Source organism: Vipera ursinii (genome assembly GCF_947247035.1).
Source record: "Vipera ursinii genome assembly, chromosome: Z".
NCBI lineage: Eukaryota > Metazoa > Chordata > Lepidosauria > Squamata > Viperidae > Vipera > Vipera ursinii.
Window position 1 is genome coordinate 29,989,585 of NC_139517.1, and position 27,927 is coordinate 30,017,511.

A 27,927-nucleotide genomic window follows, 5' to 3' on the forward strand; every position below is an offset into this window, starting at 1 on the left:
AATATACATTGTGGGGAAAAAAGAGGTAGGGTCAAGGATAACTAGATGATGAGCAATCATGAGTTGCATATAAAAATGAGTTATCAGTATGAAACTGATAATATCAGTGCAGGGTGGTTTGCTTATGTAGAGAGAGTATTCTGCAAAACAAATGAGTGAATGGGCTGAGAAAGAATTAGAAGTGGTTTGATAGGACTAGAAAAAGGAAAGGAAAGAAGTTTCAAGAGTGAAGGATAGCAATACAATCTTATGGTCAAAATAAAGATAATATGCAATGCATGTATTTTTTTTTATTTAAATCATTGTCATACTAATCCCAAATATAAGATCTCAAACTGATTTACAATTTGTAAAGAGGGTTCCCAAGAATGGAAAGAAAAAGAGCTACAATGAATCCTTATTTTCATTAAATTTAGCTCTATTTTCATTTCTCTTTTGGGGTCTCGTCTTTTTTTGCACATAGGCTACTTCTTACTTGTTTTCTGTATTTTGTACAATGTTATTTACTTAAAACGATATGATATGATGGTTATGTGTGTGTGAATGTAAATATTATTTATAAAGAAATCCAGGTTTTGCCAGTTTATTCACTGAGAAAAGCAAAATACAGGACAAAGAGTTTATCTTTTATCATGCCAAGTTACAAGAGGAAGATAGAGGGAAATTATTTATTGTGTAATATTAAACACATATTAACTGTGATTTCTTTTGACAAGAAGTTTAGAAAATATAGTTTTGTGGGAAAGCTAAGCATCTCTAACACACAGCATTACTATGCTAACCTTGAATATATCCCATCCATTGAATATGTAGCAACAAAAGGACTCAAAACCCACCCTATGAATGTAGACCAAGAATTACTGAATAAACATACATCATTCATTTCTAAGCTTTACTATTATCAACATAAAGAATTGCAACAAACTCAAATCTCTCATGCCAAGCTTTGCAAACAGTTGTTTCAATCTTGAGAAACATCTTTGGTGGAAAAACCCCTCAGTGAAAATGGGCACAGACTGACCTGTTGAGAGAGAGAGAAAAACCCATAGTTTAAAATGCAGCCTGATAATACCAAGCTTCCTCTTGTTTTATCTCGGGGAAGGGGAGAGCAATAGAATTGCTACACACAGATTTTGCATCTTGTTATCTGGATTCTTTGCCTAAAACCAAATGGCTGGGGATATGGACAGGCAGTTTCACACAGATGATACAAACCTGATCAATTATTCATTGTTGGGCCAAGATGAGAGGCACCTGGGCACTGTCATAGCGGTTACTTTGCATGGGATTTTTTCTCTCACCCGTACGGACATTAAACATGGGCAAAGTGGAGAGGGGACGGGGCACCTCCCGAGTACCAGCCATCTGCCTCAGTTCCTCAGTATTGTCATGGATTGTGTGATGATGCACCATTTGGATGCTGCAGCAGAAGAAATAAATGGAACAGAACTAAATCAAATCAAATAATGGTATTGCAGTCATTAACCAGCAGAAAGAAAAGAAAAAATAACCAGGACACCCAAAAATAAATGAGCAAAACACAGAAAAATATGCTTCATTCTTATTAGTTAAAACTAACCTAAAATGTAGAATTATAAAGCCCCAGACAAATCTGAGGAAGATACAATACATTAGCTGACATTTTTAAAAAGACCTGTGGATACTGCTCTTAATTATTCTTTGTCGAATTTTGTATACTGCCACACAGAACCTGACAATCCTACATTATTTTACTATTACAGGTTGTCCTTGATTTATGACACAATGGGTCCCAAATTTCTGTTGCTAAGAGAGACAGTTTTTAAAGTGAGTTTTGCCACATTTCACAATCTTTCTTGCCACAGTTGTTAAGTGAATCACTGCAGTTATTAAGTTAGTAACATAAGTTAACATTGTTAAGTGAATCCGGCTTCTCCATTGACTTTGCTAGTCAGAAGGTCAGAAATGGTGATCACATGACCCCAGGACACTGCGACCATCATAAATATAAGCCAGTTTCCAAGCATCTTAATTTTTATCATGTGACCATGGGGATGCTGCAATGGTTGTAAGCGTGGAAAACAGTTATCAGTCAGTGCCAATGTAATTTGAACGGTCACTAAACAAATGGTTGTAAGTTGAGGACTACATGTAATTTCTGAAAATAAAAATTGCTTTTACTGCTGGTCTTTGTATCCTGTTTTTTACTACTCAGATCTTTTTGTATCTTCCAGGTAGGAGTAGTCTGTGTAATGTATTACATCGGACTAAGATAAAAGCCCTTCTCTGATTGGGAGTATCAAGGTGGGTGAGTTACACAGCTGGCACCAGGATGTATCTCTGACTATCCATCATGGGAAGCTGAATAGTACCACCTGCATTTGATGGCTGCAGGTATATATTGACTTCCACTGTTATAATAAAGTCTTAGAAGAGCATCTTAAAGTGGGGGGGGGGGGGTTTCCTTAAATCAGACCAACTTGCAAAGCTTATGTATTGAAATGAGTCCAAGAGTAGCCTTATAAGCTATGTAATTGTATTTGGAAATGTTTAGTTTCTTGACTCATTTAAAGCTTGCCCCCTCCCCCAAGCTGATTGTGGTCATTTTCCACTTATTCTGTGCTTGAGGGGTCCTTGATGCTCTCTGAACTTGGTTGTTTTCTCACAGACGTTTCTTTACCCAAACTAGGTGACATCATCTGTGCTGGTAAAGAGTGGGGTTTGATCTCAGTTTATATTCTAGTAGTTTGCCTGGTCAGTGTTGGTGGGAATGGTCTTGAAGGTTCTTTGGTTGGGCAATTTATTGTCAGCTTGCTTGGCAATTCCTTGATTGTGGTATTGTTTACTTCTTGACTGTTGGTGTAATGTTAATCTTGGAGTTAATCTATGCTTATCTAGGTGTTGATTGATGGTTTGATCTGGGGCTGGTGGATCTTTTGGTTTCCTTGGGAGGCTTTGAAGGGCTTGATTTAGCTTGTGTGCTATGCTGATTCCATGCAATTGTAATAGCGGGCTGGTGGCTTCTGAAATGTTCTTGATGTTTTGCAGTGTTATTCTTTTTATGGTTTGGAATCACATGGAATCAGTGCACACAAGCCAACTAAAGCCCTTCAAAATATTCTAAATAAATCAAAAGACTCAGCAATCTCAGAAGAAAAAACAGAACTCATCTACAACATACAGTATAATGACTGCAAAAGTACCAAAAGGCAAAAAGATATGGCGCTGGAAGATGAGCCCCTCAGGTAGGAAGGCGTCCAATATGCTACTGGGGAAGAGCAGAGGGCTAGTACTAGTAGCGCCAGAAAGAATGAAGCGACTGGGCCAAAGCCAAAAGGACGTTCAGCTGTGGATGTGTCTGGTGGTGAAAGGAAAGTCCAATGCTGTAAAGATTTTTTCTTCATAGGAACCTGGAATGTAAGATCCATGAATCAAGGAAAGCTGGACGTGGTCAAACAAGAGATGACAAGACTGAACATCGACCTCTTAGGTATCAGCCAACTAAAATGGACAGGAATGGGTGAATTTAATTCAGATGACCATCAGGTATACTACTGCGGGCAAGAATCCCTCAGAAGAAATGGAGTAGCCTTCATAGTCAATAAAGGAGTAGGAAAAGCAATACTGGGATACAATCCTCAAAATGACAGAATGATCTCAGTGCGAATCCAAGGCAAACCATTCAATATCACAGTAGTCCAAGTCTATGCCCCAACCACCAGTGCTGAAGAGGATGAATTTGACCGGTTCTATGAAGCCCTACAGCACCTTATAGAACTAACACCAAAAAATGATGTCCTTATCATCATATGGGATTGGAATGCTAAAGTAGGAAGCCAAAAGATAACTGGAATAACAGGCAAGTTTGGCCTTGGAGTACAAAATGAAGCAGGGCACAGGCTGATAGAATTTTGTCAAGAGAATATGATGGTCATAGCAAACACTCTTTTCGAACAACCGAAGAGATGGCTCTACACATGGACATCACCAGACTGTCAACACAAAAATCAGATTGACTCTGTGCTCTGCAGCCAAAGATGGAGAAGCACTATACAGTCGGTAAAAACAAGACTAGGAGCTGACTGTGGCTCAGATCATGAGCTTCTCATTCCAAAGTTTAGGCTTAAACTGAAGAAAGTAGGGAAAAGCACTAGGCCACTCAGGTATGAATTAAATCATATCCCTGTGGAATATACAGTAGAGGTGACAAATAGATTTAAGGAATTAGATCTGATAGACAGAGTGCCTGAAGAACTATGGACAGAGGTTCACAACATTGTACAACAGGTAGCAACCAAAACCATCCCAAAGAAAAAGAAATGCAAGAAAACAAAACGGCTGTCTGAAGAAGCTTTGCTGAGGAAAGGAGGGAAGTGAAAGGCAAGGGAGAAAAAGAAAGATATGCCCAATTGAATGCAGAATTCCAGAGAATAGCTAGAAAAGATAAGAATGCCTTCTTAAATGAACAGTGCAAAGAAATAGAAGAAAAAAAATAGAATAGGGAGGACCAGAGATCTTTTCAAGAAAATTGGAGAGATGAAGGGAATGTTTAATGCAAAAATGGGCATGATAAAGGACCAAAATGGCAGGGACCTAACAGAGGCAGAAGAAATTAAGAAGAGGTGGCAAAAATACACAGAAGAACTATACAAGAATGAGCTTAACGTCCCTGATAATCACAATGAGGTGGTCACTGACCTCAAGCCAGACATCCTAGAATGTGAAGTGAAGTGGGCCTTAGAAAAGCTTAGCAACAACAAAGCTAGTGGAGGTGACAGTATTCCAGCTGAGCTATTCAAAATCTTAAAAGATGATGCAGTAAAAGTGCTACACTCAATTTGCCAGCAAATTTGGAAAACTCAACAGTGGCCACAGGATTGGAAAAGATCAGTTTACATTCCAATTCCAAAGAAAGGCAGTGCCAAAGAATGTTCAAACTATCGCACCATTGCACTCATTTCTCATGCTAGTCAAGTTATGCTTAAAATCCTACAAGCTAGACTCCAGCAATATGTGGATCGAGAACTACCAGAAGTACAGGCAGGATTTCGAAGAGGCAGAGGAACTAGAGATCAAATTGCTAACATACGGTGGATCATGGAGAAAGCTAGAGAGTTCCAGAAAAACATCTACTTTTGCTTCATTGACTATGCTAAAGCCTTTGATTGTGTGGATCATAACAAACTGTGGCAAGTCCTTAAAGAGATGCGCATACCAGACCATCTTATTTGTCTCTTGAGAAACCTATATGCGGGCCAAGAAGCAACAGTGAGAACTGGACACGGAACCACTGATTGGTTCAAAATTGGGAAAGGAGTCCGGCAAGGCTGTATACTGTCGGCTTGCCTATTTAACTTATATGTAGAGCACATCATGAGAAAGGCAGGGCTAGATGAATCAAAAGTTGGAATTAAGATTGCCGGAAGAAACATCAACAACCTAAGATATGCAGATGATACCACTCTAATGGCAGAAAGTGAAGAGGAACTAAAGAATTGAAGCCTTTGAACTATGGTGCTGGAGAAGACTCCGAGTCCCTTGGACTGCAAGGTGATCAAACCGGTCAGTCCTAGAGGAGATCAACCCTGACTGCTCTTTAGAAGGCCAGATCCTGAAGCTAAAACTCAAATACTTTGGCCACCTAATGAGAAGGAAGGACTCACTGGAGAAGAGCCTAATGCTGGGAAAGATTGAGGGCAATAGAAGAAGGGGACAACAGAGAATGAGGTGGCTGGATGGAGTCACTGAAGCAGTAGGCATGAGCTTAAAAGGACTCCAGAATATGGTAGAGGACAGGAAGGCCTGGAGGAACATTGTCCATAGGGTCGCGATGGGTCGGACACGACTTTGCAGCTAACAACAACAACAACAACATAATGACTGCAACAGGCAGAAGACTGGCAGAACACATCCGATCAGCAGTCAGAAGACATGATAAAAACTCTTTAATTTCACAACATATGGACAGACGTAATCATAGTTTCAACTGTGAACATCCTAGACCAAGCCAAGTTCAAAAATACTAGGGAATTTCTAGAAGCCTGGCACTCTGACAAATTAGCCTCAATACACACATAGATATAAACAAAATCTATATACTATGAAAAAAAAGACAACCAACAAGCCAAAAAGGGAACAAAAATTCCAAGACATCTCCCCATTAACAATCAACACCCAGATGAGCATAGATTAATTCCAAGATTAACATTAGACCAACAATCAAAAAGTAAGCAATATCCCAATCAAGGAACTGCAAAACCGGCTGACAATAAATTGCCCAACCAAAGAACCTTCAAGACCATTCCCACCAACACTGACCAGGCAAACTACTAGAATATAAACTGAGATCAAACCCCACTCTTTACCAGCACAGATGATGTCACCTAGTTTGGGTAAAGAAACGTCTGTGAGAAAACAACCAAGTTCAGAGAGCATCAAGGACCCCTCAAGCACAGAATAAGTGGAAAATGATCACAATAAACTTGGGGGAGGGGGGCAAGCTTTAAAAGAGTCATAGTTTATATGGCTACTTTTGGACCCATTGCAATACATAAGCTCTGTAATTTGTATATCAGAATCCTTATCTAGATTTTTATTGGAGGCACAAGAAATTCTGCCTTTGGAGAATATATTACTCCAGAGATTGGGTCGTGATGTAGATTGAATCCACTGGAATAGTTTTTCCCTCTTGTAGTTGCCTTAAGCAGTTAGAGTGGGGAAGTATCTCTTATCTGAGCTGTTATCAATTAAGTCCAGCTGAGGGATAAGAAATGTCAATGGTGAAATTTGTTGGTTTAAAATCTGGAGTATGTTCTGGAGATCTATTACTTGAGCATTATGAGTCACTGTGAAAGAGGCATTCTTTCATAGTAATTCTTTCAAAGAGTAATTGCATTCACTCTGCACCGGAATGATGGTTTCTGTGATAATTTTCCTTTGCTTTTGACAAGAAGCTGTATCTATAATCAAATGTGGAGGATGTAGCTGAATCAGGTGTCTAAAAATTCTGGAAGGGAAAACACTATATTTTTGACAAGGGGTTTCTGCCATCCTGAACATTTTCTGTACATTACCTGGCTTATTAAAGAGAAGACAGTCTTTTAAACCCAAAAGAACCAGGTAAAAAGTGATATGTATCCAAAACTATGTTTGAGATGACAGTATGGAAGGAAGCGTGCTTCTCAAGATGTTTTTACTCTTTCTATTGTGCAGGATCCCTAGCAAGCAAGGTATTGAAAGGGATAGGCAAAGAGCCTGGCTCTTTTGAAGCACTCTATAATGTAGTGGTTGTTAAAAATCAACATGAGCTGATTTTTATTAACAGATCCTACATTACTGATTGTTGCAGCACCACAACTATCATCACTAGATATTATCAGAACCTACATAAAGTTTATCAGGTTTGTATTGAATATTATTCAGAGAAGTAAAAATAGCTACAACTGTAGAACCTGTGTGTAGACAAAGTTCTCCTAGTGATTATTGAGTAGCTTTTCCTTTGCATTCCCCCCCCACCTCACCTGTGTCTTGTAATTGATGGAAGGTGGGGCTACAAGGAACCTAGCTGAGTTATAAAGAGGAAGCTTGATCTTTCGTCAACCATCTTCAGAGAAGAAACAGAGTCTTCCTTTGTTGAGGTAGTAGACTTGTTTTAAGCAAGGGTGTACTTACAACTTGGTGAGAATTATGGGGTGGTAGGAAGGATAGAATTTCTTGTTGTTTTCCAATCTTGTCTTATTGCTTCCCCAGCTTTTTTTTATACTACCAAGTGCTATCTGGGCTGTTTCTTAGTCACTTCTTTCCTTTGATGGCCCTTTCCAAAAATAATCTTGCAAGTAGCTTAATTCAACAAGCCGGTTCTCTTGCTCCTTAATATTTGTTGTGGCAATGTTATCTTCTAAAGTCAAAGTTAAGGCAGCTCCATTTGCCTTCTTTTTAGTAAAATAGTCTTTAATTGCTCCTTTGATGTAAAATTGGCCTTGCCTTCATGCAAGCCATGCTCTCCTCACCATGAATTCTGCCTTGGGAATAGAACATTTTTAAGAGAAACAAATTATTCAATAAGTATTTATCAATTGGACTTTTAATCTCGCTATACCCTCCAGAGCCTATAATAATAATAGAGGACTTCCTCCTGCTCTCATGAAAGGTCACCATTAATGTACCTTAGAAATAGGACTTGTTCTGTGGAGTAGAAACTTTGGTCAATATAAATTTGTAGCCATATTGGTATTTATCTTCCCAATTTGAAGCTACAAGTAATGAAAAATGATGTGTTTTGATAAATATATCAAAAATAGGCTAAAGCAAATGAAGCCAAAAAACAAAGATTTTCCTATACCTCCACCCCTATTTTGGATAACAGTACAAAAATCAGCAGAGGTGTGGAGGTTTAGGGAAATCTCTGAGTTTCCGATTGGGGTGGTGAGTATAACCAAGCTACAGAAGGCTATCTACTCCTATTACAATAACTCGGAATTTGCTGTAACCCTCAATTTATTCCAGAGCAAACAATTTCATTGGCTGTGTTTGAACTTGGTTACCAAAAAGGGTTATAAAACCCATTTTCTTTGTTAAAAATGATACACTGAATCAGAATCTAATAAAACAGGCTTGGTTTGCACAATGTTTTAAGGCACAAAAATCCAAGCTAACATTAAGCTAACCAAGTTCATTAAGATTGGCCTTTCATTACTCTTAACAAAGTTATCTAATTAAGTCTATTATTACAAAGCAGCAGGGATCGCTCTAGCAATGCAAGTCTCTGAACAGATGGATCAGCTGTTCTGGAACTGTTCTTTTTACTTTCTTCTTTCAAAAGCAAAAATTAATAAAAATAAAAGTCACCCAGATTGTTCTAGAGACCATGTCATTTTCCCTCCAGGATGATGGAAGCCAGTATTTTAGCCCCCAACTTGAGGTGTCTTCTTTTGCTTTATGAAAGAATATAGGGCAGATGGTTCTTCCCCAATTGTCTTTGGCTCCTTATGGGGACAGCTGGTTGGCAGGAAGGGGTAGCAGGCACTGGGAGGAAAAGTATCTGATCTAAACATCCCATTTTCCCAAATCTATCCTGATCCAATTTCAAAATACACCTTTTTTTCTGTTTTAATTATTGAACACTGTGGTAATGTTGTCTGGGGACTACGCTCGCTTATTTACTTAATTATTATTTTAAAAAAAATCCTAGGAGGAAAAATACTTAACAACTAGGGAGTAGGATTCAAGGATGTATCTGCACTCATGATATCATAATGCAGAAACTCGACATCATAGAGAATCCATCTGTGTTGTCTTGACAACCAGCCAGAGGTAAGCACTTAAAAAGTGCTTGTGAGAGATGGATAGGCTTTATTTGCCTTGCAGTTGAGCACCATCAGTTTGAGATCCTCTAAGCCATACAGCCATTTTAAATATATATATATTTATATATATATATATACACACTAGATGTGCTTCTAGAACTTAAAAGAAAAACACTTAAGAAAAAGCATCTGTTCTAGAATCTCAAATATCAAGGCAAGAACTGGGTGAGTGAATGAAAAAGTGAAACTGTGAAAAGAAAAACAGAATCCTCAGATCTAGGAAATTTGCAAATGTATACCCTTTCAGTCAGGCATGTCAAACTGCCGGCCCGCTAGCCGGATGCATCATACTAAAACTGCCCCCACCCCATTGCCGGCAATGGGGAAAAATTCACGATATGTCGCACGACGTCATGTGACATCGTGAGTTTGACATGCCTGCATTAAGTCATAGGCATGTGTGGATAATAGAGGCCAGTAGAAAGAGGGTGGGAAAAGCAACTGAAATCTGAAAAGCATGAGGGAAGGAATTGAAAAAAAAAATTGGTTTTCCCCTCTTCCAAACAGGGCAAGACATCTGTAAGCTGCTAAAATATCCCCCTGATCTAACAGGAACAGAGAAGTGACGGAAGATCCCATCTTGAAAACTATGATGGAGTCAAGTGCATTTCCTGAGGCTCCTACTCTAGGTGAATCTGACGATGTGGCCGAGTCTCCACAAACTGAAGATGCAGATGAAGGTCCAGATTCCCAGAATACTCCGGGTTCTTCTGGGTCCACTGCTGCACTGGATCCTTTGCTGCATGATGGCAGAAATCATTCCAAGAAAAGAGCCACCCTGCCTTCCAAAAGAGCTGGAAGACAGTTGAGTCAACCAAGAGCCGTTGCACCCAAGCCACCAACTTCCAATCTTTCCTTATTGATCTACACTGCTGTTGCCACCTGCCAGAAGAAGTCTGGCCTTTCCATGCAAGCTCTTAAGAAAATCGTAACAAACATGGGCTATGACATGGCTAAAAAGAAGCACTATTTCCTGAGATCTATCAAGAATATGGTGGCTAAAGGGCAACTCTGGCAACTGAAGGGCACTGGAGCAACAGGCTCATTCAAGATCAACCCTGACATTGGAAAGAAGAACCTACCAAAGATGAAAGGAAAAGGTCCGAATACCAAACATTCAATCAAGAAAAAAAAAAGTTCTACTGTGTCTAAGAATGGCCGAGAAGCTGCCAAGAAGCAAGCGAAGGCTGAAGTCAAGAGAACCTACAGAAGAGGCAAGATGTCATCTGTTCAGGCTGCTCCAACTCAGGTCAAAGTGTAAAGATTGCCTGAGCTGCCTTTCAAGAATGAGATCTGAAGCTTTTTGACTAATAAAGCAATCACTGTATTTAAAATTCAACAGCATCCATATTATTTCTTTTAAAAAAATAAAGCAAATTGTACTGTAGTTATGGGAGGAAGGTTGCTGGGATATAGGGAGGGAACATACATAGTTAAGTGTATGTAATAAAAACACAAGATAGTTGCAAACTAAGCCTTTGGAAGTATTTTGATACATCTCCCACAAGACACAGCACTAACTTGAGTCAACGGGGTCCGTCTTGGAAACTACATTAGGAACAACCCTGCTGGTATGCCTTTAGGTAAATGGCAATATTGTGAATGGTCATACCCACAATTTAATACCCTCAAATAGCAATTTAATTCTCCCATAGCAATTATTTCATGTGAATCTCTTCACAGCATGCTGTCAACGTTACAATTGTGCCAGCTAGCAACCCCACCCCCCAAAAAACTTGTTTTAAAATACTGCCTTAAAACTATTTCTGTGCTTTTCCAATTTCTACACAACTATCTTTCCAAAGGAGAAATAGCACTCACTTTTGGGAACCAAAATCTGATCATCTTTGTAGATCATGTCAGCTCTGCCACATCAGACTTTCCAAAACAGCTGCCCTCCTATTCATATGGGAATATTCCAACCAATACATAGGTAATTTATCTGCACAATTGTTAAAATATTTTTTTATATTTCAAAATATAGGGTCAAAGTACATGGTTTTATATGCTTAAAATGGATGACTGCCTCACAGCACCAGAAGACAATGCTGTGAGCACTTACATTCTGATCAGTACGTTAGTCAAATCGTTCCCAACCAACCCAACATAGTGGGCACAATTCTCAAGTTTTCCCTGACAAAAGGCATAAAGATTTCTCTCTGAAAAGTGTAGAACATGTTATGGCCCAGGTCTCTAAGTCTAATTACCTCAGACATTTCTAATATGGTGTTTATCATAAAAGTTCAGATTGCACAAGAAATTGATTTATTATTTTTTTGCTACCTGTCTTGCTGCAAGATGAATCTGGCTTACCACGTTACAAGAAAACCATGAATATATGAATATATAAAATACATGTTATAACTAAAGATGGGGAAGAAGGGAAGAGCATCTATGGGGGTGGGGAGTAACTGCTATTAATCAAGCAACCACTTCCAATGTTATATTCCCCCATTAGGGCCCCAAGCCAACTGGCAGAGCTAGGTATTCAAGCTCTAATGGAAAGTCAGGAGGGTGGGAGCCAAATTCACCTCAGGGAGCAAAATGTTCTCCTGGGCCCTGCTAGCCAGAATTCCTTGACTGACAGAACCCACAACATTCCTCCTCTGCTGGCATGGGTGGGACAGGCCTGTCCCATAGGGATGAGAAGGTTCCTCAATTAACCTGGACCCATACCATGCAGGGCTTTATAGGTAATAACCCTTGAATTGCACCCACAAGCAAACCAGCAACCAGTGAAGGTGTCAAAACATGGGCCACTCTACAAGCCCCAAAGACTGCACATGCCACCATATTCTGTACCTCTGAATACTCTGAATACTCTCAGCATCCTTCCTTCCTTCCTTCCTTCCTTCCTTCCTTCCTTCCTTCCTTCCTTCCTTCCTTCCTTCCTTCCTTCCTCCCTCCCTTTCCTTCCTATCATCTGTCTAGAATTTATCATAGAATATATAGAGAAAAGAAAAATTATTATAGTGTATACAAGCACATACATTTACACAAAATCATTCTTAACATTTTTCCAAGTTTACAATCCAGCAGGATAAGCATGGCTCATTTCTACAGTATTTAAAAAAAACATGTTCATAATATAAAAGTAATACATACAGAGGATAGTGTACATTCAGAATTCCCTATAGGTTTGCCCCATAATATCTTATTTGACATTACTCTTCCCTTTTCAAATAATAGGCACAATAGACAGTTGAATTATGGCAATTTATTTTCTTTTTCCTTACACACAGCTTCAGCTATGGAAACCTTATGTTGTCACTGACTTTTTACTAGAAGAATTGGGTAGAACAGACTGCTTCTTCACTTTTCTTGACCTTCTCCTCTTGCTTTGTTTCACAACTTTCTTTTTCTTAAGGACAGATATTGCCTTTTTCTTCTTCCTTCTCCTCTTCCTCTTTTTTCTTTTCAGTACTTTCATCATTATTTTGCTAATCCCATAGGAGCCCGTCAGTCCGAGCCCAGTCAACTTCCTCAACAATCCTTTGGCCACCAAGGCCCTCAAGACATTCTTGAAATGGTTCTTCCGCTTCTCCAGGCTGTAGCCACTGGCGGCCACACTCTTCTTGAGGGCTTGCAGGGAGACACCACTGCGTTTCTCAGTGGAAGCCACCACTTGGAAAATGAGTTTGGAGATACCGCGGTTTGGCAGAAGGACTTTCCAGGGAAAAGAAGGCTCCCTTCTATCTTTTGACTGGTAACTAGCTTTGGGTTTTATGTGCAGGCCTGAAGAAGAGGGTTGAGGTTCAAAGTCATTATTTGGAAGTAGATTTGGGGCAAAGATGTTGTCTGATATTGGTACAGGACTGTTTTCTTCCAAAGACTCAGAACTAGTCAAAGAAAAAGTCATCTGTTTTTCACTTATAGTACCCATTTTCTCCTCAAGTTTGGCGTGGCCTGCTACTTCTTCAACATGACCCCAGGTTTCAGGGTGGCTTGGTTCACTTCCTGTCTTCCTGTTAGCAAAGGTTCCCTCCTGAGTGTCACATTAGTTTATTCTGATGGCTCTTCCAGGAGTCCCCAAGACTGACTGACTGCCCCAGAAAGTAAGATGTTGGATGGGATTCCTTTCCAAGTCCATCCCACTTTGCCACAGTTATGAGAGCAGTGGAGGAAGTGTTTGAAACTATTGAAGAGTTGCCATGGTAACAGCTTGGTAGATTGTGGTATCACAGCTATCCTGTGATGCCTTGCTTCATGTGTTATATGTCTATATGTGGGCCTCTTGGTTACTGGTTTAGCATTTAGACTGACCCTCAGGGCCTATCACACACTGGACCCTAAGGTTTAACTTTAGAAAAAGTTAGGTTACCTCACAATGAAGCAAATATAATAAAAAGTACAAATTCATGAAGTTTAGCTGGAATGAAAGGACATTTTGAAAATGCCAGGGAGGTAGCAAGTGACATTTGCACAAAACAAATGATTTATTTATTTATTTTTACATTGAAATAAAAATAAAAGCAAAGACAAAAGACAGAAAGAAAGCAACTTACTCTGAGGTGCTCAGGTCCCTCTTGTGCCTACAATTCAAAGAAACAGGAGGCATTATATCCAATTAGAAAAAAGCAAATGATTGTATTTTTCAATAATATATTTTTGAAAACTGAAAGCATCCCCTTATGAGAGACAGTATGGCATAGTGGTTGAAGGCTCCATGGTAAGAACCATGAGACTGTGGGTTATAGTACTACCTTAGACACAAAGCCAGCAGAGCGACTCTGGGCCAGTCACTCTCTCTCAGTCTTAGGAAGGTGGTGAAGAAAAACCACTTCAAAAATCTTACAAAAAAACCTGCAGGGACTTGCCCAGATAGTCCCCAGGCAAATTATTTGAAGGCCCAACTCCTTCACCCCATCCTCATATTCTCCCGTTTACTCCTTTACCCAATAAGAGACTACAACCTTAAGAGACTATTACAATAAGAGACTACAAAGTTATTATCAGCCCTGTTATGTTTTGAAAAATTCTCCTAGACTTAATCCCAATCCATAATAAGATTCATGAATATATAATGACTTAAGGGTCTTTTGGATGACCATTGTCAAGGGAACGTGTTTTAAAGTAATGCCAAATAAATAATTTTTTAAAAAATTTCCCTACCAATTCATGCCCAACATGATGAAAAAAGAATTTGTTTAGAAATTATTTCAAAAGAGAAAAGAATTTGAGAATATTTTCACGGGCAGATATTAACATTTGTTTAGTTGCAAAGTGGTTCAATTCTCTCTGCAATGAACTTTAGTGTTTCTGGCTTTTTATGCATTAATTAAATATCTGTGGAAGACACATTTCCCACTGGATCTTTCCAATATAAATGCTACCGTCATTAATAAGGGGGCTGATATGCTCAATAAATTGTTGGAGAACTACTTCCTTGATCACACTACGGATTACCAGGATCAACATAGTTGATGAAGATATCCTCTTTCTCCATGTGTATCCTTTCCAAAGCTGTTTACTATGGAGAAGAGGGAAACCATCTCAGACAGAAGGAATGGGACCATATCTTTCAATTACAGGTAGTCCTTGACTTTACAGGTAGTGACAATTCAAAGTTACATCGACACTGGAAAAAGTGACTTATGACCGTTTTTCACATGACCCCATTGGAGCATTCCCATGGCCCTGTGACCAAAATTTGAACACTTGGCAAACGATTCATATTTATGCTGGTTGCAGTGTCCCAGGATCATGTGATCACTTTTTACAAACCTCTGACACAAAAAATCATTGGGGAAGCCAGATTCACTAAACAACAGTGTTACTGTTTAACAATTGAAGCAATTCACTTAACAACTGTAGCAAGAAAGGTGATAAAATGAGACAAATTCACTTAACAACTGAAATTTTGGGCTCAATTGTGGTCAGAGGTTGAGAGCTATCCGTATTTTTATTTCTATACATAACTCAATCTTAGCAGAGGCTAGACAGACATTCATTTTTATTGTTTTAATGTGAATCCTACTCAGAATGGAGGGTTGGGCTTGGTAACTTCTAATTTATTTTACAGGTAATCCTCAACTTACAATCACAATTGAGCTCAAAAATTCTGTTTTTAAGTGGGATAGTTATTAAGTGAGTTTTGTCCCATTTTATGGCCTCTTACCACAGTTGTTAAGTAAATCACTGCAGTTGTGAAGTTAGTAATGAGGTAGTTAAGTGAATCTGGCTTCCATCCCATTAACTTTGCTTGTCGTAAGCTTACAAAAGATGATTGCATTACCCCACAACACTGCAACCGTCCTAAATATGAGTCTGTTACCAAGTGCCTGACTTTTGATCACACCACCATCGGGATGCTACAATAGTGGTAAGTGTGAAAACTGATCATAAGTCCTTTTTTTTAGTGTCATTGTAACTTCGAATGAACACTAAATGAACTATTGTAAGGAGAGAGAGAGAGAAAGAGAGAGAGAGAACAACCTTTTGAGTCATTCTGTATTTTGCATTCTTTTTACCTTACATTTACCCAGCTATGTTAATAAATTTATAGAACTTTCAATGTGGGTTTAAACATGATGTGACTACATATAAGGAAATCTTAAGCTTAGAGAGGAATGTATGGTGTTTAAAGCCGTATAATTTTTTAAGAGAAGAGAAGATTGTCCAAACTTGCTTTCAATATGGACAACTACAGGCCAGGTGGAAAGAAGATCAGAAAATTGGTTTTTCAATAACTGATGAAAATCTGGTAAAGCAAATTAGAAATCAGGGTCCAGCACATATCAAACGGATATATCTTGCATTGATAGAAATTGACTCAGAAACAGAACTTGTTAAAGATTGTATGATAAAATGGGCTCAGAATATTCAAGACGTTATTACAATGGATACTTGGGAAAAGATCTGGGTGAGAAACGTAAAATTTACGCAAGCTCAAAACTTAAGAGAGAACTTTTATAAAATGTTTTATAGGTGGCGTTTAGATCCTAAAAAGCTTGCAAGTATGTATCCGAATTATCAGCCTAAATGTTGGAGGTGTGGTGGCGAAGATGCAACGTACTTTCACATATGGTGGACCTCTAAAAAGGTTACAGCATTTCGGAGAAGGGCGGGATATAAATGGAATTAAAATAAAAATAAATAAATAAATATTTAAGAAAAGGATAAAGTTTTGTCCGCAATTGTTTTTATTGGGTATAATTACTGATACTACTGTTGTGGACACTAACTTGATGTTGAACTTAATTACGGCAGCAAGACTTTTACGGCAGCAAGACTCCCTGAGTCCCTAGGGAGAAGGGCGGTATAGAAATCAAATAAATGAAATGAAATGAAATGAAATATTGGAAGAAGGAGGAATTGCCGACTATAGAAGAATGGACTTTAAAAGTTTCTAACCTGGCGGAAATGGCAAAGATCTCGGCGTATTTGAAAGACCACTCGCAACAACGTTATATTATGGAGTGGAAAAAATGGATTGATTATATCCAGAATAAATATGGGACTAAAAAGTTTCACTTAGCATTTGAATAAGTATTGATGTGATATTTGTATTGCTTGTAGTCATTTTATAAGAGCTAAAGTGCGATAGACTTAATAGTTCATTGATGTTAGCATATGGTTGTTTATGATTGTTTTTACTTTTATACCTTGTATTTAGCTCTGGGAAGTCGGGGAAGGGGAGGGGGGAAGGGGAGGGGGGGAGGGTTGGGTGGGGTTGGGAAGGGGGTGGGTGGGGAGGGGTTGTTAAAGATAAAATGTATTGAAAAACTTTTCAATAAAAAAATAAATAAATTTATAGAACGTTCTTTAGCGGACATATGCCCAACTTACACGCCCTCCCGTCTACAGCACATGATGTAGGCCAAGATTAGAAAGAGTAGAAAACCCAAGAGGAATGGAAGAAGGAAAGTAAGTAAGAAATCACTGAAAAATATCCTATCAGGAGCATCTTCAGGAGGATTGAATTCAGTCCCTTCTTCAAGCACTCCATCTCCATAATCTGGTACCATTTTTGTGTCATTTATAGTTGTAAGGTCTATCTGAGAAATATAAAAAAAGAAAAATGAGAGGGGAGGTGACACTTTAGATCCTGGGATTTCTTAATTACTCTCCCTCTCCCTCCCACACACAACTTTCTCCAACATACTCTCACCAAAGTAAGGTTACACCAATCAACTTGGAATCGAGGACTGAAATGATCATAACAGGTAATGATAGGCTGTTGCTCCAATCGGCATCGGTAAAGATTGTCAGGTGACTTTGCCTCTGTTAAGCATGTAGTGAATGGATCCTTGGACCCCACTTTGACATAAACCCTGAGGGACAAACATAGTACATACTAATGATTATCCTTTATTTTCCAACTTGAAATCCATTCTTGCCCACTGAGTGATATACCAAGGACCACACTCCAATAAATAGATAAAACAAGAATCTAGAATTGGGCAGAGTCAGGACAGAAAGAAAATGTACTTGAATTAAATGTAATTGCAATAAAATTTAACTTCTTCATAGTTGGATCACCCAATTATATTTAATAATTTGCCACCTCAATTATTACAATTCATGGCAAATTTTAGCGCGGTTTCAAAGGCTGCCCCCAAGGTTTTTGAGAGAAAGCACACAAGTGGTCCTGATGCTTCATACTGTATACTCTTGCTGGAAAACACAGATAGGGAAGAAACCTATAAATTGAAGTAAATTAAGTCCTTCAAATCAAAGACTTTAATCTTGTTATCATCTTACCTCAGTTTCTCGACCAATTGCTACTCAGAACCTTAACAATTGTACTTTGTCATTTTCTGGGTCACATTTCTTACCCTTCTTTCCTGTTTTCAATTGGCAAAGGTACACGGCCTCCCCGGTCTAATGCTGAGGTAATATTAATGATAGTCAAGCCTTCTTGCTCCCACATGCTATCGACAGCTTCTTGAAAAAGGTCTTGGGCATCATTCAGAAGCATTTCCTCAACATCCCAATTCTTCACAAGGAAGTCAGCTTGGTACGGCATATCTCCATCTTCAGGTAAAGGACAGAAAAAAGGGAGGTGGGGAAAGGGAAATGGGAACTACCCATGTCTGGAATGCTTCTTAAGAAAACATTTGAACACTGCCTGCTTTCAAAGAAACATTAATATTGTAATGTTAATTAAGGGATTTTTCATAACTCAAAGTTAGAAGCCAAGCACAGATCACATCCATGTTAAAGCTATCAGGTATTTTTTTATTGCATACAAACCATTTACCTGGAGATAATAAAATACGTATTTCCATTATTTGTCTTACAGTCTCAAATGTATATCTGTTATAGGCCATCACCTACAACAGAAAAGCATGGTTACTGGGTTACTGTACAAGTATTTGTTCTTCCCTCTCTTTTTGTATATCTATTTATCTATTGCCTGAAAAGGAAGAAAATTCTCCCCTTTTCATTTTCTAAAAAATACAGCTATCAAAGCCAAGTATTTGTCTCAGAACACAAATGCCAGGAAGGAAATCTCTCTTCCATCAATTTAGAAATCTGGGATGAAACTTCCCAGTATAGGGAACATTTCAGAATCAGAAAGCCAAACCTTATCAATGCTTACAACCAAGACGGCTAGATTCTCACATCTTATTAACCAGATTTCTTGAAAAGAAAAAAAATAGGTTACCAAATCTTGAAAACTGTAATCCTGAAATTATAACAATTTGTTTAGTATTATTTGAAGTTACAATACTGAAAAAGGTGACTTATGACCATTTTTCATTTCAGGCTAGAAACCAGGAAATTATGAGTACTGGTCCTACCTTAGGCCTGAAGCCTGAGGGAGGACCTTAAGCCAATCACTGTTTCTCAGCCCTGTGAAGCAGGTAATGGTATAGTGCTGGGGTAGTCAACCTTGGCTCTTTTATGACTCGTGGACTTCAACTCCCAGAATTCCTGAGCCAGCATAGCTCAGTATGGAAACCTCTCCATTTCTCCTCAGCATGGCTGGCTCAGGAATTCTGGGAGTTGAAGTCCATGAGTTATAAAAGAGCCAAGGTTGCCTACCTCTGGTATAGTGCTTCTGAAATTGCAACCTTCATGATCCCTGTCTCTGTCCTAGTAGTGCCTGACCCCAATCCAAACCCCAGCCCCATTGAGCTTCCAAGCTCAGACACATTCATCCAAATACACTGCTGAAGCTTAATCTAAATTAGATTGTGCCCCCAAAACTTTTCATAGAATGCAGTTATAAAGATTTTTACAGCTCCTGCTGTAAAAGTTAATAAAATGTAATGTTGAGAAAGCTTCACTTGAGAAACAGGCAAACAAATACAACATTTTGAAAAGCAGGCAGGAACCTCAATGGTCTGCTTGCCAATGTCCTTATCTGTGGGAGATCCGTAAAGGTATCCCGAGTCAAAGGGGGTACGTTGAATGTAGCGTAGCCAGCGAGGCAAATCAGGGTGATCCAAAAGATTGGCATGGAAAGTGATGGGAGGGTCAAACGCAGGTTCTTCTGAAAGATTTTAAATGCAGTCCAAGTTAAATGTGATTTTCTCCCACAATAAAGAGGATGTTATTGTGAATTTCCGAACTCAAGGGATACAATACTTCTACAAAATGAAGATTTGTTTTTTTTAATCCAAATAATTTGAATTTAAAATGGGCAGAATTTTCTTAAAAAAGCAAATATTATGTAATAGCAACAGACTCCATTAATACATTTAAATATATATTTGGGTTTTTTTTAGATAAATACAGTAAAATCTGTCCTTTTAGAGTCAATGATAGGATTAGGGTTATTAGGGCTACAATACTAGAATGCTTTTTTTCTTCTATAATTTTCTGCCAGAATGACTGGCAGAACACAGAAGGCATGACATTTTCAACAGGCTACTAATTTTGGAAATTTCACCAAAACATGCTTTCATTTTGCATTAATCTAGTTACACAAAGTATTCCGCTGCTTCTTATAATAAAGGAAGCTAAGTTAGTGTTTTTCAGATTTTGCAACTTTTAAGTTGGACGGAATTCCCTAGGCAATATGTTGGTTGGGGAATTCTGGGAGTTAAATTCCACACAAATTAAAGTTTCAGAAACACTAATTTAAATCATGCAGACCTTTTGCATCTCATTTGTAACTTCCAGCATTTTGAAACTCTGCTGCTAAAATTTGGCAGCAAAATGGCCACTTAGTAGGGTGGTTTTTCAAAGTTTTTTTTAAAAAACAGTATAGTAGGCAAACAATTCTCATTCTACTTTGAAAACCTATCTGATATCCCAAAATTACTTCACCAAAATCCTGCTATTTTGCCATCAAATATTGGCTGTTTGGGAAGCTTTTTTTTAGGGGTAAGTGGTAACTTTAAAGGTCAAAACAAAAGTAATTTGTCCTAGTCATTCCAGTGACATTCTGTTATCAATCTAAGGTTATTATATTATATATTATTAAATATTATTAAACTCAAGAAACCTTACATTCATTAACATTTCAAAAATTATATTTAGTATTGAAGTAATTGTTTCCTTATTATCTAAGTCACCATAGTTTAACAATTTCTAGTTAATATAGTATAAATACCACTGTACCTTGATAATATATCATTATTGGCAATTTATAATACAATAAAACAATAAATTTGGGAGAAAAAAGAAGAAGCTGAAATATAGTTTCTGATCCTTCAAAGGTTGCCCTTTTCTGGTCTGAGCTCCAGGGAAAACAAGACCACGGAAAAAATGAGAATGGCTCAGTTCAGCAGGCAGTATAAAAGTGCTGTCCCATTGCAACCTCTTTTGTAATTTGATCACACTGGGAACAGCTGGGTAGCAACTGATGTTCTTGTCATGCAAGCAGGCAGTCAGACCAGAGAGAAGCTGGATAGGTTTTACTTGTGTGTGTGTCTGCATGAGAGTGTGTGTGAGAGAGAGGTAGGTAGGTAAATGATAGAAGGTGTATGTGTTTGCATGTGCGTGAATGATGCCAACAATAATAATGACAGACGTATGGGAGAGGCAGAAAGAAAACACAGCAAAAGAACATGCTTGAATTGCTTACCATTGTCCTCCATAGAGAAAGGGAAAGTATCCTTAAAGTCCTCTATGTCCAGCTCATGGGTGAAAATTACTCCAACCACGGCCGGGAGATTGAGAATAGGAAGACTGTCAGCCAAACTCCCAATGAAAATAACCCCTAGCAGCAAGGAGAGAAAGCAGCAGTTTAGAAATAAAATCCCAGTCCTTTTGGTGCAAAGACAATATTTCTTTTATCTCCAGCACTCCTTGCTTTCAGCAGGCTGAGCTTCAGCAAAACTTACAGTACAGGTAGTCTTCAACATACAATTACAGTTGAGCCCAAAATTTCTGTTGCTAAGTGAGACAGTTGTTAAGTGAATTTTGCCCCATTCCACAACCTTTTTTTTTCTTTTTTCTTTTTTTTTTTGTATAAATGTTGCCACAGTTATGTGAATCACTGCAGTTGTTAAATTAGTAACATGGTTAAGTGAATCTGGCTCCCCCGTTGACTTTGCAACAATCATAAATATGAGTCAGTTGCCAAGCATCTGAATTTTGAGCATGTAATCATGGATGTGCTGCAACAGCTGTGTGAAAAATGATGTTAAGTCACTTTTTTCAAGGCCATTGTAACTTCAAACAGTGGCTAAATGAACTGTTGTAAGTCGAAGATTACTTTTATATCCAGCCCAAGCAAGATTTCTGCCTAACTGGAAACCCTGCATATTTGGACTCCTGCTAAAAATGAAACAGAAATTTGAAATCATGCAGCCTGGAAATAGATTAAACTGTAACACAGAATGTGCTTTAAACACAGGTACACAAACATTTGCCTTGGCTTTGATTCCTTTTAAATCACATTAAGCCATTTTCATCATGATGATGATATTCTTCTGATTGCTTTTTTTATTTAATAGATTTCTGTAGGCTATTTATAGGTGCCCTATTTATTTATTTATTTATTTGATTTGTATACCACCCTTCTCCCTAAGGACTCAGGGCGGTGAACAGTGACATAAATAACAGAATGCACAAATACAGATATTGAAAACAAATTAAACCCTAATTTTGCCCAAATGCAGAAGATAGTTACCTTAAAACAATAATTACAACAGAACCCGTCAGACCAGACCGGATTGCTCAAACAGATATGTTTTTAGGTCGCGTCGGAAGGAGCGAAGGTCGGGAGCCATCCGGAGCTCAACCGGTAAACGGTTCCATAGGTCAGGCGCGCCCAAAGAGAACGCCCTCCCTCTGGGAGCCACCGGATGGCATTCTCCGAACAGTGGAACCCTTAGGAAGCCCTCTCTGTGGGAGTGCACTGGACGGAGGGACGTTGACGCTGGCAGCAGGTGATTCCTAAGGTACTCCGGACCCATGCCATGTAGGGCTTTGAAAACCATTACCAGCACCTTGAATCTTACCCGGAGGACAACTGGGAGCCAATGCAGCTCACGGAGTAGAGGTGTAACATGGGAGTATTGGGAGACTTCCAACACAACTCTCGCAGCTGCATTCTGTACCAGTTGGAGCCTCCGAGTGGTCCTCAAGGGCAGCCCCATGTAAAGAGCATTGCAGTAGTCTAAACGAGAGGTCACGAGTGCATGAGTGACCATACGTAGGGCATCTCGGTCTAGATAGGGCCGTAATTGGCGCACCAGGCGAACCTTATAGCCACCATGAGTTGGTTTTCTCACCAATTTAACTTTTTGGATAATTACACAGAGAACGTCTTCAAGAAGAGTTAAAAAATCGCATTATAAAATATCATTATAATATAAGCAGGACTGGAAATGCAAACTTTAAATGAGATTTTGCACTTATTTATTTATAGCAATAGTAAAAATGCATAGAAGGAACACATAATAATGTGATACACATCCAATGGAGATGTGTGGCCAATTTTGTAAGGCATAAGAAATTCAAGGTCATATATTGTTATAAGCTACATTTTAAAATATGTTAGTTCATGGAAATAAGTGTTCTGTATGTTAATATCTAGCTCATTTATCCAATTAAGTGTGGTATTTGTTAATGGGAGAAAGTCTGCTTTTCCTCCTATGTAAGCTCAGAGAGCAGCTAGTCACTATGTGAAGCAGTGTGTGCTGGACAGCCCCAAAGTCACACTCAGGGGAGGATACTCTGTCCCATTTAAACAGAGCTTTGACAGATGCCATGTAAGATACGAATCCAATTCAAAGTTTTCCAGTGGGTGGTATCAAAACCTGCTAATTTTTCTGTTGGATTAGTTACCGTATATTTTTTTCTGGGGTCTGGGTGGATTTTGTGCTCTCTAGCTATAATAAAGTTTGAAGAGTATTATTTAGAGAAGTTGAGATGAAGATTTGTAATATTAGTACACAGAGATATTTACACCTGTTTCATTTTAAAGGAATTCTAGGAATTGAAGTCCACGTATCGTAACATTACCCAGATTGAGGTAATGTTTAATTTAAGAGTGTTTTGAAGGAAAGCTTCTCAATCTTGTCATAGGTCTTCATGTGCCATCACTTCCAATGTTAGCCTTTATTTGAGAGTAAGAGTATAGTCAGAGGAGGCTTTCAACATTTTGATTTCTCCTTCCAAGTTGTGTTCCAAATCAAACCAAATTTTATCAGAGCTGTAAGGCCAGCTATTAAATCACCAGCATTTCTTAGACTTTGGAGCAAAATCCATTCCATGTTCCCTAAGTTACCCTCCTATAATTTTTTCTTTTTATTCATTTATTACTAATGATTGTTGTTGTTGTTGTTAGCTGCGAAGTCGTGTCCGACAACTAATGACTGCTGCTGTTCAATTTAATCCATTGCATTTGGGGGTGGCTTTTTAAATTGTTTTGGAACCAATCTTGGTGCTAAACAGAATATAAATATTTCAGTTGATTATTTATTTATTTATTTTATTTTAATTGCATTTATATCCCGCCCTTCTCCGAAGACTCAGGGCGGCTTACAAGCTTAGCAGTAGCCTTCATTCTATGTATATGCCTGCTTATTAGGGTTTTCACACACACCCCAGCGGCATTATTACAAAGTCAGCTTAATTGCCCCCAACAATCTGGGTCCTCATTTTACCTACCTCAGAAGGATGGAAGATTAAGGATCTATTATGTGCCATCAAAACATTGTCAATTCTTAACAATATTGATAGATCTTCTCCATGATAATCAGCCTCTAACTTCATTTTTCAGGTCATCCAACGGAGCACCCATCACTACTGTAATTGACTTTATTCAGTTTGCTGCTGGACACCCTCTTCTTCGTTCCACCTTTCCGTGTTACAATCTTCTTCACAGAGCTAGGTCTTTGCATAATGTGTCTGAAGTATAATAATTTTAATCAGATAATTTGTGCTTTGAATGAGAAATTTGGTTCACTTATTTAATGATTCATTTGTTAGGTTTTGCAGATGTCCATGAAATTCTCAGGAATCTCCAAAGTCAAGATTTTTCCTACCCTGCTTCTTCAAAGTCCAATAAATAGTCTTGCAATCCCTTTTGTGCAAGTAAGATAGAGTTTATACATTGAAACCCAACTTCTGTATGTACAGAAGTCCAACCACACTAAATTTCTCTTCTTTTTTTTTACTTTATGTGCTTCTAATCATTAGTTTTGATGAAGGAATGATGGTGTTCTATCTGCTCTCTGGCTTCAATCTTCTTTCTTCCTTCCTCTTCCTCCTTCTATTTAAACAATGTTAATGTCTCACCTCTGCCTCATTTATTTCCAAACAGGATTAGATCTTTTTACCTTAGAATATATTATTTTCTCACATCGGCAAAAATCATGAAGAAGTTACTGATACAGATAGCTTAAACACCTATTGAAAAATAAGTTCCTTTTCCCATTCTCTGAATATCTTGTGTGTATCAATAAGGCTCCTGTCACCCCCCATCACCATCACCACCCAAGAGGACAGATGAAAATACTATTTCCTCTTGGAATCCTTGAAGCATAATTCCTTCAATTCTTTCCTAATTCCCTTTCATTAATAGAGATCCATATTGATCTCATTGGATGCTATCAGGAGAAGATTTTAACAATTAAAAAGCAGTGAGCAATGTGTCTCCTCTTAAATGGCTATCTAGAAGCAGATTACAAACCTTTTTTCACAATAAATTTGTGTTCTAGTAGCTTTTGCTTGAGCAAAAACAAATGTGAAAGGGAGAAAATGGAGTTATGACTTCCTTCTTAGGAAAGCATGCAAAATGCTCTAGAAGAGCTCACTTGAAGCTGCTTGGCCAATAAGTAAATAATCAGGCAGATACTGTGACTTGGAAGGAGAAATAAACCCTTCCTTTTACAGGGTTTAAACTTGGATGTCTTTTGCAAATCTTTATGGAAGTTTTCAAGGTTCTTGAATTTCTAGTGTAGGAACAATGTCAGAAGGAGGAGAATAGATCAGGAAGTACGTATATCATAGCCAGATCAGAAGTTTGAATCTGTAGGATTCAAAACCCTCCTGGGTCCCTAATTTTCCTGACTGGCAGGAAATGTACAGGGAATAAAAAATATCAAATTCGTATCCTCTTGGGTCTAATGAAAGGGAAACCATCCAGGGGGAGGAAGGGAAATTACTCTTCATTGCTAGTGCAAGCAATGTAGTAGGATTTTAAGTAAAGAAGTTCTTTTCTTACTGAGAGCACATGATTTTGCTTACCACACGTAAGGATTTCATTTTGTGATATATGAAACCTACTTTTAAGTATTTTTTTTTCTCTCTCTCTCCCTCCGTGTGCACCTGTGTGAGAACCAATGTGATGTAGTAGTTCAGGTGCCGGATAGGGAAGGGTTAGACTTTAATCAAAGGAGTCAACTAGGTGATTTTTGGGACTCTATCTTAACTCTAAATATTGGGAAATTCTTTTTTTTAAAAAAAAACTACTTTTCAACTCACACTGCACCAGTGCTGTAAAATATAGCCCAAATCTTTCAATGAATCTTCATTCTGTAATGGATTGATTTGGATGACGCACAGACAGACACATGCACACATTTGGGTGTGATTCATAAAAATCTGAAAACAATTGAAAGTAAAATAAATCTGTTGGTCTTTAAAGATGTCACACGTCTATTTTTCCTATTTTATTATGACAGAAAAGAGATCCAGTTTGATATAGTTGGTTAAGGGACCACCAAACTATAAAACAAGGGACTAAGAATTTGAGTTCTGCCTTAGGCACAAAGCCATTGGGTGATTTTGGGCCAGTAATTTTCTTACAGCCTAAGGAAGGAGGCAAAGGCAAGCCATATCCAAAATCCAGGAAGGGATGACCAAACAAACTAAAAAAACAAACAAAACAGGTTTGCTTATTCATAGAACTTACAGTATAGGTCAGGGGCGTCAAACTCAATTTCATTGAGGGTCGCATCAGCATTGTGGTTGCCCTCAGGGGGCCGGGTGGATATGGCCAGGGTGGGCGTGGCCTACTTTGTGGGCGTGGCTAGTGTGTGAATGGCCTACTGGGTGGGCGTGGCCAGCTCTACATCGTTCGCATCAAGGGTGCCTATGGGGGCCTGGGCAGGAGTGGGAGAGATCTGAGGGTCTCTGGCAGAAGGAGGGTCTCTGGGCCAGGGCCAAGGCAGTGGGGGCCATTCCCTCACTGTTTCCAGGATGGCTTCGTAGGCCACATGAAACCACTTCGCGGGCCGGATCCGGGCCCCGGGCCTTGTGTTTGACATGTCTGGTATAGGTGGATCTCAACCTATGATTACAATTAAGCCAACATTTCTGTTGCTAAAATAAGACAGTTGTTAAATGAGTTTTGCCTCTTTTTATGACCTTTCTTGCCATAGTTGTAAGTGAATCACTTAAAAACAATTAAAAACGGAGCCATCTTTCCCAATAGGTACCACATGCAACAGCTTCCTGCCTCATCTCCCACCCTGCCAACAAGCAAATAAATACTTAAATCAATTTCAGATCTATTTATTGCTAAAAATAAAAACATCTAGAAATAATGGATCCCACTTTTTTTTTTAAGAAAGAAAAGTTGATTCTATTTTTTTCTTCTAAGAAAGATATCTTCCTGAATTATGGCTCCATGCCTTATTGAAATATTTTTTTCCTATTTTGATCAGAGCTCTATATAACTCAAAAGCCAGCACAATTTTATACCGATTGGAGTTTGGACCCCCTAATAGATGCCATCACCCATGCTATGTTCCTCTGTTTTCTTCAGCAAACATGGAGACAACCAGCTCTGCTCCAAACCACAAAAGGAACTGCAGCTCACTAAAATTAGAAGGTGCCTAATAGAGGCTGTAAGAGAGCAGATAAAACATGATCTCTACAAAATTTTGACAATGGAAGTAGGAAAGGTACAAAAGACAAGAAAATTCATAGTTAATTCTCTCTTGAATAGCATTCAGCGAGTTTGAAACAACTTTCACAGTAGCTTTCTTCTCAAATCTTTCCTCGTGGCTTCTTGAAGCCTTATAAACAGCCCCTGTGCAAAGCTGCACCTTCACACAGGACACAATTGAGCCATACAGCACACCCAGAGTGTTGCACATTTCTTTCCTCCCATAAACAGTAGAAAACTAGGAACAAACTTGCCTGCGAGGAAACAGCTCCCAGTTAAGCACTGTCCTGCCATCTTGCAAGTGGAAAACTTTGATTGACAGGGGCAGGCTGGTGTGAAAAT

General features: G+C 38.6%; 2 protein-coding genes across 2 annotated transcripts; both read right to left on the reverse strand.

Annotated features, from left to right (window-relative positions):
• Positions 1-427: 427 nt before the first annotated feature.
• Positions 428-27,879, reverse strand: SGCA (sarcoglycan alpha; the record flags this gene model as incomplete). Its single annotated transcript, XM_083376662.1, has 10 exons — positions 428-1,021; positions 1,216-1,420; positions 13,850-13,876; positions 17,133-17,341; positions 17,455-17,617; positions 18,122-18,320; positions 18,547-18,619; positions 19,628-19,785; positions 21,325-21,459; positions 27,840-27,879. The coding sequence occupies 9 exons, from the start codon at positions 27,877-27,879 to the stop codon at positions 1,228-1,230; spliced, it is 1,197 nt and encodes a 398-aa protein (XP_083232788.1). The 3' UTR covers positions 428-1,021; positions 1,216-1,227.
• On the reverse strand, positions 12,561-13,227 carry LOC310648681 (histone H1.1-like; the record flags this gene model as incomplete). Its single annotated transcript, XM_083376666.1, has 1 exon — positions 12,561-13,227. The coding sequence occupies one exon, from the start codon at positions 13,225-13,227 to the stop codon at positions 12,604-12,606; it is 624 nt and encodes a 207-aa protein (XP_083232792.1). The 3' UTR covers positions 12,561-12,603.
• Positions 27,880-27,927: the final 48 nt, after the last annotated feature.